Below are 14372 nucleotides of genomic sequence, written 5' to 3'. Positions count from 1 at the left end.
TATATATATATATACTGATATTGTTGCTTTTCATTCATTGAAAAATTATGAAAAAAATACAGAAAAACTAAATTTTTTAAAGTATATTTATTGTAAAAAAAAATCTCCAAATGTATAAAATATAAAGGCTTTTGATTGATGCACAACATGCAAGCATTTTACAAAGAAGCTGTACAAAACATATTTGTACACACATTTCTTGAAATTCAAGTGCCTTCTTCACAAAAATTTTGGCACAGCGATTTCTGTTAACATGGAATGTTTAAGGAAATTCAGATCATCTCATGCAAAACCATAACAAAACCAGCATTTCAACGAAAAGTTAACTCATGAAACTAAATATGTACATAATTATTTGGTGCATTGTTTAGTTAACACACTATAGCTGCATTCCTTTTTTATTAATACCGGTTAACCTTCTTGGGAGGCATGGATCCTTCAATCCAGAGAGCCTGCCACAGTTACTCTTCCTTTCATTAAAACAATGGAAAAAACCTCCACAAACAAATGAAAAAAGCCTGTAAACATTCAAGAATTACAACCAAGCTGCTGAATGACAGCTGGACATAGTGGACTCTTATCCTTGTACAAATACGGAGCTCAGTCTTTCCCAGAAGTAGCACTTTCCCGGAACTCCTGCCTTCTTACACTGTCAGGAAAGGTTTAATTTTAAATGGCATATCCACCTATTTACATACAAAAAAAAAAAACAGAGAATAAACTTGTAAAATTGTTAGCATAAAAAGTTTCTTACTAGTTCCCATCTAAGTAACAACACATCTTCAAGAGTTCCAACAGTTTTGTGGAATATAATCCTTAGTTTCTGAGTATATTTTTCATTGAGATGTTATCAGACTGTTCCTTTCCAAAGATTATGGCTTTAAAATGTGAAGGTAAACACCCTTTCAAAATAAAACAAACAAACAAAAAAAAAACACATGATGTGATGATGGACAGCACCAATGCTTCAAGTGTTTTAAGCATATTGTACCAGAAACAAAAGTATTACAAACAAGACAAAGATTACTTGAACAGGCTCAAAATGACAAAAGCAAGGCAAACATTATTAATGACATGTTAATCATTACTTTGGTCCCATATAGTTTTGTAGATTCTAGAACTATTAAGTATGGGACAGAAAAGATATGTTTCCCACACGGAAGCTGGTTCATGACAGCATGAAAAATTTGCTTATTTCTTTGTTAGATAATTCCAATTTCAATTGAGTAAACACAAGCATTTGATGAGCTAATTTAAGTTGGCTGTGGAATATGTCTTTAAGTCAGTCGGATACCCAACACCTGCTCCAACTCCTGTCTTCTCTGCTGCACCTGAAACAAAAAAAACGGACTATCAGCACATATTAAAACTATTTAAAAAAAGTCTACTGAAACGTTAAAATGAAACATCAAACGTGTGGATTGGCCTCTGTAATCCCTTACTTTGGAGTAAACGTATCTGCCTACTGCCTCTGGTACCCAGGGCGCATGGTAGAACTCAGTCCGCCTCTCTTCCTCTGGATTTCCTGTCACATCTGTCATCAACTGGTGGAAAAGAAACGGATCATTGAACACAAGGAACAACGAACAAACTTTTAAAGCATTTTGGAATAAAACTCTTCAAATTTAGGAAAGATAACAATTGATTTTACAAAATATGTGAACATAAATAAACATCTGATAAGTTAGAGTAAATTACAATACATAGCTGAACTTAACGGGCACAAAAAACGTGGTCTGGAATACTTTAATATCTCATAAAGACTCCTGTGGTGAAACAGGTGCAGTAAGTTAGTGGTGGGTTCAGATATTTACCTTCAGATCCCTGCTCTGAGACTTGAGCCAGTCTTGGATGAAGTCCTGTGGATTATTGCTGAAGCTCAGCATAAAGTCTCTTTCAGTCTTTAGCTGGTTGATGTACTCAATTGTCTCATGGATCTGCAGAGAATACAACCAGTATAGTAAAAGGTAAGACATTTGAAACAAACAAAATGTTTTTTCCTCTTTTTATTACCATTATCTGAAAGGTCAGTGAGGTGCAGGCATCTGTGACTGCCTGTCAGACCTTACCTTCATCTCAAGTGCAGCAATCTCCTGTTGGTTGGTTGTGGAGGACAGGAAACTGTTCATCTGGCTCTTCAGAGGGTCATCCACCTCCACATCAATGTCATAGCACGCAGTCTTCTTCTGATCCGTGGGGTCCACACTGCTCCGAAGAAGAAACACAGTCATCGACACAAGAACTCAAGCTGGTATTGTAATCAGGGAGGAATAGCTTGATAAAGATAAAGCTGTTGTTCACTCATGTAAATGCACTGTGGTTAAAATGAAAGATGCTAAGAAGAAACCTGAATCTCTGGCAATAGCTGAAGAACACACACATATAACATAAGCACAAATGCAAAAGGAGGGAAAATGAGCCACACTCCCCCACCTAATCATGTGATTGATAATGATGGGGTCAGGGTGCTGCAGCAGGCCTGCCAGCTTCATGGGAATCTCAGAGAACCTCATGCGCGGGCAGCTGAAAATCTGGAAAGCATTTAGTTAGAACACAGAAGGCTTTCAAAAGCTCAGTTTTGTTTTTACTTTGTCTTGCCACAAGCATTTAAACATCAAAACCCCAATATAATACATACATATATATATTAGCCGAACACTGAAAGTCCTATACACATAATGTCTTCCTCGCATTAAGTCAAAGTTTGAAAAAGTGTTTGAGGGAGCAAATTATCCAAAGGAATTCGGCACATTTAATTTAAGACAAAGACAAGTTTGAAGCGTTTTATACTGTCAAAGCCATGTCTGGAAATGTATGCGCTAAGTGATATGCTACACTTGGCAGCTTGCATTTTGCTGCCCAGTGAAGCCTCAACACCATTCAATTACCTGTCTGAAATAGCGGTTGCAGTTGATGTACTCCTTCTCATGACTATCCTGCAGCTTGTTGTTCTTGATGTAGAGCCAAAGAGCTTGCATTATGCTGGCCCGCGTCTGTGTGTGCACACCCAGCAGACGGGCCAACCGTGGGTCCAGTTTGTACTGCGGAGGCTGGAAAAAAAAACAAAATAATAAGAAGCATTGGGGAAAAGAAAAGTCAAAAAGGTAGCTGAAAAAGGTAGGCAAATCACACAACTGTTGGCGAAGAGATGAGTGAACAAATGGATGGTACCTGGTGGTCGAGCATGAGCAGAAGTGTGCATTTAACATTTACGTCACCGGGCCTTTTGACCTGGAAACCATCCGTCTCCTGAGTAGTCGGCATCCTATGCCACTGAAAAATAAAATGAGGTAAAAAATTGATAGTTTTTCATTGATAAGAGCTTTGAAGATAATCTAAACTGAAATATGTTGCTAAAGTTATACACATACAAACAAATGCTCAAAGACAATACTGGTTTTATTAAATCAATCATTACGTATCCACTACTATAAGTACTTGCTTTCACCACTTTTTTGTGAGAGACATCCAGTTATTTCAGTTGGAATCTTGACCATGCCAAAACACATCTTTTTATGTTCATTAAAAATGTGTCAATCAAGCTGATGTTTATATTCAGTGGGTTTAACCCCATCCATAGACTGATTTTAAACATAAATCAGAGTAGGTTGGACTAAACCACACTGCAAACAAGCTCAGACAGGACTGGTTTTAATGACTGCACTTTCTGGCCAAGGCTGAAAAATGTACTGGTGAATCAGTAGCAGTTTCAGAACATTTTGGTGCCCGTTTGCCTAAAAATATTTCATGGTGGTTGCATCAAATGCCTTTAAAATGATGTCATACCTCCACTAAGTGGTTGTCAGGTCCATAGAGGTCCTTATCAAGCTCTATCACCAGGCTTTTGAAGAAAGATGAGAACTTCTTCTTTTGCTTGCCAGGCTAGAAAAACAAAGTTGATTAAAGGGAAAAAGAGTGTGAAACAAAAGGGTAAAAAGATTGCTATCTATCAGTGTCTTTTTACTGTGCGTCAGTGTGTGTGTCAGTCTGTGCAGCTGCATTGTTTCGCTCTGACCACATTGGGGGTGGTGAAAGCTCAAAACTGTAGAAAAGTACAAAATGCTGTTTCACCCCCACCCTTTCCCAGCCTTCACAAAGTCTACTTGCACAACATGACCCCTTTTACTCCTTCCTTCACATCCCTTTTCTTTTTCTGCTACTCCATGCAACACTCCTACGCATGCCTGAACCAATGAGCCAGGAGAAAAATTAACAGAAAAAAAAAAGCTCTCCTTCATGTGGCCCCAGATGACACAACAAGTTGAGCTAGAGCTGATGAAGGGAGGGGAGGCATGTCAGCTCATGGTATGTAACGGCCAGTGGTTTCAATTCCCTGTTTCAAAAGAGAACATGAGTGTGCGTGTGTGTGTGTTAGGAGATGTGGGGTGGAGAGAGCAGAGCTGTAAACACACATCTGGTTGAGTGGTCTGAGCCAAAGACACAGGCCAACCAGAGCTGAGCAACTGAAATTTTCAGGAACACAATAACAGAGACTGAAATACTCAAGAGTCAGACCACACTGGGATGATGTTGAAACAAAGCAAGAAGATTCAAGTGCAATAAGATTGCTATTCGCTTACTTCCTCCAGAAGTTTGCCCTCCACCCTAAGTTCCCACGAGGACACCTTCTCCGCCTCCTCGCCATCGGGCTTGCTCGGGGTGTATGTGTTAGAAATGTAGATCCTGAGCTTGCGTTTTTGCTGTGTCACAGATATGAACAAGCAGATTTATTAGGAATTGCAGTAAAAATCAAAATAAGAAAAACAATACAAAAACAAACCAGGAAAAAATTGGAAAGCAGATTTTTTTTTTTCAAACTGCACTTGATCAGATGATTGGTGGAAAAATTGGAATCAATAAGTTGGCCAATTCAAAGTTCTAATCATTGAGATATGCATGAAATCACTTTCCACCTTTTTATACTATTTATGAGCAGCAGTTCAATGTTTTACATCCTTTTTCTTCTAAGATTTCCTCCCTATATATTAGTTTTCATTGTCAGTGGTGAAGTCTGACATTCCTCTGACAATACCTTTGTCACAGTGCTAACACAAAACTGATAAAACATTGTCTGCAGTGCAATATCATGAAGAGATACCATAATGGGCTTCTTGATGGCTTCCTGAATCTCCATACGCTTTCGGGCAATTGTCTGATCCAGTTTCCTCTCAAAGGCCAATAGATCCATGTAGGCCTGTGATTCTGGGACCAGATCTCGGATCTTAAGAGCCAACAGTACAACATGATTATCGGGGGAATACAGCCAACTGTAATCAAACTGGATCCATCTAGTCAAGTACGATTCAGAAGGTCAAATCTTTCTTACCCTCTGTGGGAGAACCTTGTCAGCCATCTTGCGTCTTTTTGCTCTAAATCGCACAGAAATAACAAACAAGATGATTTCCAAAGTACTAAATGTTCATTTGCCAAATAAAGACAAAAAGAACAGACACAAATAAACCACATTAGACATATGCTTTAGCTGAAATACAGAGGATCCACTGTCTACAATTAATAAGACTCAGCCAAACAAGGATATACTGAACCGCGTACAATGTGATCATTAAGAATTTGCCCTTTTAGATCATCCACTAACTAACGTACAAAAAACTCTATGTGCTCTGACTCACACAAGATTAGTGGAAAGATTTTATTTGCTTCCTTTTGATTATAAATTACTTGTGAAATTTTCAAAGTGCGATAACAAACTCTTGGCCAGTGCTATCTCTTCATACATTGAATTCCTTTGAATGGCCACCTCAGGCTCTCACTTATCATTGCTACAGACTTCATAAAAGCTGTTTTGTTTCTTTAATCAAATTACACAGTCTGCCCTCATTATGACCACATTTAACTCCAAGCTCTTTAATTTAGCAAGTTGCTTCTAGCCCCATGGCTCGCTAAGCCTCCTCTACTGAGAATGTTGTTATGAGATAAACCTTTAAAGACAAGAGCTTAATTGTGGCAGAAACAGTAAATGCTGCCTCACGTCATAACTCGCCACATTTATGAGCGTCACTGAGAAGTCTGAAGTCAAAAATAATCACTCGTCTGTGCTGCTTTGTAAGCAAAGGCCAGTCATACTCCTGTCTTGGTGTCTGAGCCGTGCTTTTAACAGCACAGTAAACTTCACAAACAGACTGGAGAGAGCGAAAAACACATCCTGAATGAGCCACGGTGCTGTTACAATGTTCATGAGTCTCAACAGGAAAATTAGCCACAGAATTTTTACCATGACTGCAGTGTTATAACATGACACACTAAATGTAAATATGTTCATTTAGCGTCTTTAAGTGCGCAAACTTCTTTAAATTTGGCTGAGGAAACTAGTATGGTCAGTAAGGTAATCCTGTTTGCATAAACCTGCATAAGTCTGTTTCATACACGCACTGCAATGATGATGTATATTGTCACTTTATTTTACCAACTGTATATATAAAATTTGTACGTGTTGATCGTGATTATTTAATTGTAGTTCATTTCAATGCCGGAATGGTTTCATTTCAAATGTTTAAAGATGTTTGATTTACAAGAGTAATTGTGTATACGCAGCAGGCTTCTTCAGGATCTTCAACAACACTTTTCTGATATTATTATCATATCATAATCAACAAACTAAGTACTTTAAAGTGAGTACCTTACTTTAAAGAGTACTTTAAAGATATCTAACGGTTTAGCCAGGCCATATCTTTACACCAATTGTTTGTTTTATTCACTTTAAGTCAGAAATTTGTATCTTTAAGTTTCGAAGAAAAGGAACAAATGTTGTGATGTGCACAAAAGTGAGAAAACGTTCATCAGTTTTAAATAATTGTTCAATCAATCAATTAAGCCTCTTAAGGACTGGTTAAAGTAATTATTCCTCTTCCTTTATCTCCTTCCCTCACAAACACTGTCACTTCTCCATGGTTTACCCTCGTCTTAGGCCTCCCAGTGCTTCTGGCTGCTGCTGTTGAAGAAACCGCTTCCTCGAGGCGTCCATGCTTGGAGGCCCCATGCCTGGCCGCATGGACATGTTCCCACCACCACCATAAGAAGGACCAGGCAGCTGACCCCCCATTGACCCCAAGGGGCCCCCCACTCTGTTGGGTGGCATCCCCGAGCGCTAGAAGAGAAGGGAAGCTGAAACTATGATTTCATGTTCATAAGAATTTGCTAAAAAAACAGCTATGTGCACTTCTTCCTTTCTTTCAGATGGATTTAAGCACCCTAAGTGATGATGATTTTTACAGAATAAGATAAAGATAATTAGATTGGTTACTATTTTACATATAATTAATGAATGGCAGTGATAAATTATTACTAATACAATGTAAAAAAAAAAATGTATGTACTCAAGCACACACACATATGTAAATTCTGCATGGTCACTGTTGTGTTCACAGTTTGTTGATGATTATTTCTGTATATTTCATCCATGGTGTATGAAAAGTGTACTTTGCAAAAGAGACATACAGTACTTATTATGTGTCCAATAAATTACAGTACGAGTCAGTGTCAGCATAATTAACAAGTCAGGCAGTGAAAAGGAATATCGTGTAAATGTACAGCATGCGCACATTTCATAACGCAGTAAACAGCAATTTGGCAAATCCTGCCAAAAGCTAGTTTATTTTGCATGTGTGTATAACAGTTATTATTATCAAATCTTATCTTAATCAAAGCCACTCACTAGTTTACAACTAAACAAATTTCACTGATTCATCAACAGCGCATCTCAGTTTTTAAACTTTAACATTGATGCATATTGTTAGGTGTCTCCTTTGGCAGAAAAACAAACATCTGGAGCCATATGGCTCAAACTGACAGACAAGACAAACTGTAAGAGGGCACATTTACTAAAGGCTGAATGAAGCTGCAGATGGTGGCAAAACCGGGATAATAAATGCAGACTTAGCTCTGACAGATGGTGGTGATAATAAACTTACTTTTGTTTTCAAGCTTACTGACAGGGCGCTAAGGGCAGCCACGTGATTTTCCCCTTCACACATGAACAAAACATTGTTCTGTGAGACTAATTTCAATTAAAAAAAAGGGTTTTATCTTAAAAGGTACACGATGATCAATTGGTATAAAAGCAATTATAAAAAAAGGTACTCGATTTATCGCCAGTAAGTAATTACACACCTTTTTCAAATGCGGAAGTCGTGTCCACACCTTGATATTTTAAGAATAATGAGCTTTGTTTTACTTCTTTATTTGTCTGGTTATTGTTTTCTTTTGAATGCTTACGTTTAAGCTTTAATTTATGACTGTGTTTATTCCCACAAAAAGGCCAAACAAAGAAACTTTCAGAAGCCACAGTTAAATCAACTTAAACCAGATCACGTTGCCCTCACCTATCGCTGAGCACCAGCTTTTCCTGTTTAATAAAGATAATTTAAGCAGAAAACCAACCTGGGGGTACTGAGGAGCACTGTTCAAGCTGCGGGGGTATCCGATTGGAGGCTGAGGCATGCCTGGCATCCTCATGCCCGCAGCATGCCCGACGTTCATGGGGTGCACGTTCGGATTCATCGGCGGACCCGTGAAGCCTCCTCTTGATGCCATCTTCTAGATCCACAAGTGGTTAAAAGTAACGGAAACTTCTACCAAATTTCGGTCCAGCACAAGTCTAGCAAGCTACTAAATGAAGCTCACTGGCACCAGTCCGAGCGTGGCTAGCTAGGTAACTGCAGTTAGGTTAAATGAGGTCTGCTTCTGGTTTGACAGCAAGGACACTGTCAACAAAAAGCTAGCTAATGTTAGCTCGTATCCTATCGTTTCAAGTTCCGGGATTTGCTTCTGCCCACAATTGCTTGTTTTCTGGAGACCGAATGGTAGCTGTTGTTTGTCATCCCCTGCCTTTGTTCTCAAGTCTTAGAATCCATGACTACCAGCTATTTTACCGTGAGGCTAATGAAAAGCATGATATCGCCTGACTTACTTAAGACAAACTGAGTGTCTAAAGCGATACCAAGTATTCTTGTAGCTTAACTGCCTACACGCAACGTAAAATGCTGCATTCAAAGATGTCGGAAATTACAAATTCTTCCGCCCATTAACCGCCTAAACTCACAAGAACATGATAGTGTTTTTGTATTGTGTGTCTCATTAAAGTAAAGTATTTTCTAAGTTCTAAGATGTGATATTTCGGGGCATTGCTGCATCATGCAGTGTGCATGATGGCATTTTGTCATTCTTGTCATTTTACACAAAATTGTCCTAACTGCAGTCAGTACCACCTGACTTAAAGGAAATAAGTTGACTTGACAGTATGGTTTAATTAAACTGTTGGCGACAGTTGGCTACTGGGCCCTTTTGTCACTGTACTATCCATCTGCTATTGTCCATGCACTCTATCTCCCCTGTGGTTACACCCAGTGGTGGAAGAAAGCAGGCCTACTCAGATCCTTTACATAAGTTTAAGTACCAAAAGGGTACATTAATATAAAAATACTCCATTGCAAGCAACAGGCCTACATATGAAATAATACTTGATGTGATTAATGGTGTAAAGGGAAAAAAATTAGAACTCTGAAACATGACAGGGAGACATAACCGCCAAAACCATTGAGAACCAATGATTTTATCTTTAACAAGATAAAATCAACAGTGTACTACACTTATCATCATGATTTCTTTTTGTAACAGAAAATTTTAATCAAAAATAACAAGTAACTACAGCTGTAGAAGAAACGTAATGGGATATAAGGCATAATGTTTGAATACCAAAATGCCTCATAACTAAACTAAAAAAAAACTTGTCCAAAATGTCAGTTTAAGAAGAGCACTGGAAGGCGGTATAACTGTCAATTCTGGGAACTTATTGCAGAACAACATACTCTGATTAAAGTCTCCAACTGAACTCAAGAATGAGATTACAGCAGTGCATTATTGGAAAAAAAAGACTTTTGCCAAGTAACGTGTAATGTTTTGTACAATTGGTGTACTAAGATAATGAAAACTGAAACATGTCCAAACCTCCTCATTTGATCAACAGCCTCCCCTGCTGGTCATTTGGTCTTGACTTGTTAACTAGTTGAACAGGGTCATTGAGGTTTTTCTTGGTCTCCCTTGAAACCCATATTCAGTGTTAAAAAGTCAACACAAGCCATAACAACAGGTAACAAATCATTTATTATGCTAGACAGATGAAATAAACCGAGCCATGATAGCAGCAATTCAACTATTGGAATATTTACACTATCACTTCACACCAAGGATATATGTAACCCTTTACAATGTAAACACATGATACAAAGACATTTTTGAATGCTAGAAAACAAGCCGATCTATCCACCAAAAATGAAACAAAACAAACTTGTTTTTCTGCAGCAAATACCTGCTTGTACAATTAGAGGTTCATTGACTGAGACAGAACATTTTTAAACCAAGTTTCCACAGGTGAATGGCAAACAGAGTCACTTCTCTCTCACACACACTGTTACTGTAATTCAACTGGAGAGCTATGAGTCTGATGCTGTATGTGAAAATAATAGACAAACCATTAGTAATGATTGTCTTTGACATTATTATTATTTTGTTTGATTTTTTTTTTTAAAGAATGAGATTTTAAAAAGGCGAGGAAATATAAGTACACCTAATGGCTAATAATTTCTGTATTTTAAAAGAAACAAAATACTGTATGTGCACACTTTCACTCTTCACACAGCTGCCTCTGCCTGGTCACTGAATGAATTACACCAGAATCTACCTCTGTGCAGCTGTATCGTATATGGTGATATTCATTATTTTGGACTCCAGCAAAAAAAAAACAAAAAAACTTCAGAAACAAAATTAACTACACAAAAGGAAAAACACGAGTGTTGGTACAATGATTTTGTGAAAGGAAAAAAAAAATCTGTCAAGTATACAGTGGGAGGTCTGGACTGCTTCTGCAGAGCAGCAAAACGCCATAAATGTCACCTATAACATCAACGTCCATTGATTTCACAACATACAGAACGGAGGGTGATGTCTCATTGGTCTTCCCGTGTGTGTGTATGTGTGTGTTCGTGGTTGAGTGTGTTATTGAGGGAATGCCTCGTCTTTCATCAGCATGCGCGGGCTTTCCTGGTTGTCCATGCGGCGTCTGGGGCCCATCATGTCTAAGGGAATTAAAGAAAGATAAATTTAAAAAAAGAGGTTGGATGCCACCAGATGATTTGGAAACAGATATTCAAAACAATATTGACGCAAAGTCAGACTGGCTTTAAAATCCAACAATTAAATCTAGAGGCACTAGACAGGAATTTGTTAAATATATTTATTTTAAAAGTGGTTGGAACTGACATTTGATACGGTGGAAGTTTTCTGAGACATAACACACAAATTTAACAGCAGCTTATTTAACTGTTTAAGCAGCAATATGCTGTAGCAATATAATAATCATAATAGAAATACTCTCCCTAATAAAATAAAACTAAGGAGTGCATAATTTTATACTATTTACTCTGATGTAAATGTCCTACATTTTATGTTGTTTCTTAAATGATCATCATATCACCAACAAAGACTTTTTTAAGTAAGATTTCTTGGTACAGTCTAACCAAACTGTAAAGAAGACAAGAATAAGAAGCTGCGGGATTCATTTCCACTTACTGTTCTTATGCTTGAATGATTTGGATCTTCTAGGTGAGTTTGGATTCTGAAGTGGAAGAAGAAAACATGTTTTTGTTGAGTGGACAAATCAGTAATAACAAGTAATAACCTCCATGTGATGTGGTCATATACATGAATGAATGATGGTGAGACTAAAACATTATAATGCTCCCAAAGATGGTTATATGAACAAGTACGGGTTTATGACAAAAATAGAAAGTACCTTATCAGATTTCCTTTTCTTGGCTGCAAAAAAAAGACATAAAATTTCAGAGTGCAACAATTTTCCACATGTCCAACTTAATTCAGGTGTCGCAATCAACATTCATTATCACAAAAAAAGTAGCATCAGTACATCACCTTTCTTTTCTGCTCCATAAGACCAGTCATTATCATTCACATCATCGTTATCCTCTTGGTCACTCTCTGATTTGTTGTTCGTGTTGTTACCGGTGACTATTCTGGAAAACAGAAAAGACGTGACACACACACACACACACACAATGACTCAGCATTGCTCACTGCAATGGATTATAAAACAAATAACCTTAAGCCATTTTCAAAAGATGTTTTTTTAATTTAGTATCTCACTGAACCACAACTCATATGCTTCGAATATCGTGCCTGTCTTAATTATCACGCTCAGGTCAGGAGGATGAATTGTAACGAGCTTACGGGACAAAGCAGAGGGTGAGCATCAGTACAGTATGCAGTCAAAATCAGTGAAGAAAACTTGCGGTGAGAGTTGGACGTTTTACCTGCGGTTGGCTATGCGGCTGCTGTTGCGTCCCATTCCGAGACATTTCTCCAGGTGTGGGGCAAAGCGTGAGGCTGCAATGCTTCGGCTGCAGTTGGGACACACACACTCCTTGTTTTTCCACTGGTTGTACACCTGGCCAAACACATCCAATCCCGGCTGGTCCACAATTTCTGGAAGTGCAAAGCAGGTGATTGAGTGTTTTCCTCAATAATACAAGGAATGTGGAACAGTTATGGAGGTCACAATACACAAACCTCCTGTCGGCTTACAGAGATTTTATTTCCTGGATGCACCGTTGCTCTTTGGCCTTTTATTTATTACCTAGAGTCCTTAATATAACACCAATGAATTGTTCAATACTCTGAGATAAGGTTGGCAGCTTTAATTCAGCAGGGAGACAGAATCACTTTGTGCTCACCAAAGTCCCTCATGCTTTCTTGGTCCGTGTCATCCAGGAAGAAATAGCCCTGCTTGACGGCCCGGTGGACCTCGAAGCAAAGACCCAGGCATGCATCCTCCACCAGGTCAGACAGGATGTCCTGAGCTAGGCCCTGGCAGGGGGGGGGGACAAGCAGGGACAAGTCAAGCCACAGTCTGCAGATGCAATATGCATTTCCAAAGCCACTTTTACTGTTCCCATACAGTGGCCTGACTCTACTCTACCTCCAGCTTGCTGTTGTCCAGGCTGGACATTGAAACCTCCTCCATTTTCATTTGCCAGAACTACCAGATGAGCCGACACTGCTGTGGTCATGCTGTAGCGCAGCAAGCATCGGTCAAAACAGGGCTGCAGCGGGAGGGAAACGGACAGTTAGCCACACGGTGCATTTTAAAATCCTGTGCAACCCACGAATGTAAATCAGTGGCGGACACTTGATGCCTTGAATGTGATGCAGCTACTTACAACTGCACGTTGAACACAGCCTGGGAGACACTTCCCACGTTTATAACCTACGAATAACACAAAACGGACAAACTTAGCGTCGGTGCCATACACGACATTAGCCCGGCGTTCAAAACACCACATAGCCGGTCCGAGCATTACTGTCTGATGAGAGTAGCTTAGCCAAAACCTTGCCGAAGAAAACAAAGAGCGTGGCTATGAATAGGCTGGAGGATCTGAACATGCCAAGAGGTTACAAGAGAGGCGGAACCCGAAACCTCCAGGTCAACGTCGGCTAAAAGCTAGGAGCTAAACAAGTTAAATGCACTAGTACAGAAGGAGCAAATCTTTGTAACGCATTTCAAGGACGACTGAATGGTTGTGAAAATTACATTTGACCACAGCGAGATTCGTCCCCGAACCCAACACCGCTGCTGCACTGCGGCTGTTCGCCACTCAGCCCGTCGTACAAACCAAGAAAGATACGGACACTACGCTTGTATCCCAGCGTAAGGCTTATCAACAAGGACTACCGCAATCACGGCTAAGCAAATCGCTAATTGTGTTTATTTACCTATTTCGGCAGGCATCCATCTTTACATCACAGAGATCAGACAGCAGCAATCGATCGCCGCACGAGTTTCCACCGAGCGCTTCCTTTGAGGCACAGCCGAGGCTCTTCGAACTCCAGCGGTGTGTTTAACGTCCAGGCCAACATGTGACTGCGTGTTACTCCGTGCAGTTCAGGGTTAAACTGGCCTTTTGTTTGGCTTTGCAGTAGTCATTACAAACCGTCGTGTTAAAAAGCAAAACAAAACAAAACAAAAAAATCTTTCTGCCTCATTTGCAAGTCGGGTGAACCACATTTTTAATAGGCTACACGTTTATTGGAAAAATCTCACCTTGTGGGGATCTTCAAAGATCTAACAATAAAATTAAGTGCTTGATAAGGTGAATAGTTTAGTTTCTGCAGTTGGTCATCCCATGAAAGACACATATTTATTTATCAATCAAAAAAATTGACCCCAACAAAATTAGTCCCCGTGTTACGCTGCTTTTTTCTAAATTTACACGCTGTCAAATTATAATTTAAACAAACAAAAAGGAGTAATGGTACAATGCAGTGCAGTGTCTATGTCTCCTCCA

At 39.1% G+C, this 14372-nt stretch overlaps 2 protein-coding genes across 3 annotated transcripts; both read right to left on the bottom strand.

The window, feature by feature from the left end:
* Positions 1-68: 68 nt before the first annotated feature.
* On the bottom strand, positions 69-9001 carry smarcd2 (SWI/SNF related, matrix associated, actin dependent regulator of chromatin, subfamily d, member 2). Its single transcript, XM_046376679.1, has 13 exons — positions 8398-9001; positions 6915-7105; positions 5327-5369; positions 5099-5221; positions 4581-4700; positions 3787-3882; positions 3172-3273; positions 2889-3050; positions 2434-2531; positions 2070-2205; positions 1815-1937; positions 1443-1544; positions 69-1331 (listed from the first exon to the last, which is right to left on the bottom strand). The coding sequence occupies exons 1-13, from the start codon at positions 8548-8550 to the stop codon at positions 1278-1280; spliced, it is 1503 nt and encodes a 500-aa protein (XP_046232635.1). The 5' UTR covers positions 8551-9001; the 3' UTR covers positions 69-1277.
* Positions 9002-10100: 1099 nt separating this feature from the next.
* atxn7l3b (ataxin 7 like 3b) lies at positions 10101-13984 on the bottom strand. 2 transcript variants are annotated; one of them, XM_046376687.1, is made up of 9 exons: positions 13801-13984; positions 13248-13294; positions 13007-13130; positions 12762-12894; positions 12342-12513; positions 11944-12044; positions 11807-11829; positions 11584-11629; positions 10101-11090 (listed from the first exon to the last, which is right to left on the bottom strand). In XM_046376687.1, exons 3-9 carry the CDS (start codon positions 13055-13057, stop codon positions 11011-11013), a joined length of 606 nt encoding a protein of 201 aa, XP_046232643.1. In that variant the 5' UTR covers positions 13058-13130; positions 13248-13294; positions 13801-13984; the 3' UTR covers positions 10101-11010. The 2 variants fall into 2 exon arrangements, with proteins under 2 accessions (XP_046232643.1, XP_046232644.1); XM_046376688.1 differs by lacking the exon at positions 13801-13984 and adding an exon at positions 13619-13766.
* Between the last annotated feature and the right edge of the window lie 388 nt (positions 13985-14372).

Source organism: Scatophagus argus, chromosome 21 (assembly GCF_020382885.2).
Source record: "Scatophagus argus isolate fScaArg1 chromosome 21, fScaArg1.pri, whole genome shotgun sequence".
NCBI classification, from domain to species: domain Eukaryota; kingdom Metazoa; phylum Chordata; class Actinopteri; family Scatophagidae; genus Scatophagus; species Scatophagus argus.
Note: the sequence above shows the minus strand (reverse complement) of the source record. Positions and strands in the feature narration are given on the sequence as shown.

What these genes read in the sequence shown, in the direction of transcription:
- smarcd2 (XM_046376679.1), bottom strand. Translation starts at nt 8,550, where the DNA reads ATGGCATCAAGAGGAGGCTTCACGGGTCCGCCGATGAATCCGAACGTG. An exon ending in GTGCTCCTCAGTACCCCCAG is followed by an intron (nt 7,106 to 8,397) that starts GTTGGTTTTCTG and finishes CTTCTCTTCTAG; the next exon opens with CGCTCGGGGATGCCACCCAA. An exon ending in CTGGGAGGCCTAAGACGAGG is followed by an intron (nt 5,370 to 6,914) that starts GTAAACCATGGA and finishes TGTGCGATTTAG; the next exon opens with AGCAAAAAGACGCAAGATGG.
- atxn7l3b (XM_046376687.1), bottom strand. Translation starts at nt 13,057, where the DNA reads ATGAAAATGGAGGAGGTTTCAATGTCCAGCCTGGACAACAGCAAGCTG. An exon ending in AGAAAGCATGAGGGACTTTG is followed by an intron (nt 12,514 to 12,761) that starts GTGAGCACAAAG and finishes TTGCACTTCCAG; the next exon opens with AAATTGTGGACCAGCCGGGA. An exon ending in AGAAAAGGAAATCTGATAAG is followed by an intron (nt 11,630 to 11,806) that starts GTACTTTCTATT and finishes CTTCCACTTCAG; the next exon opens with AATCCAAACTCACCTAGAAG.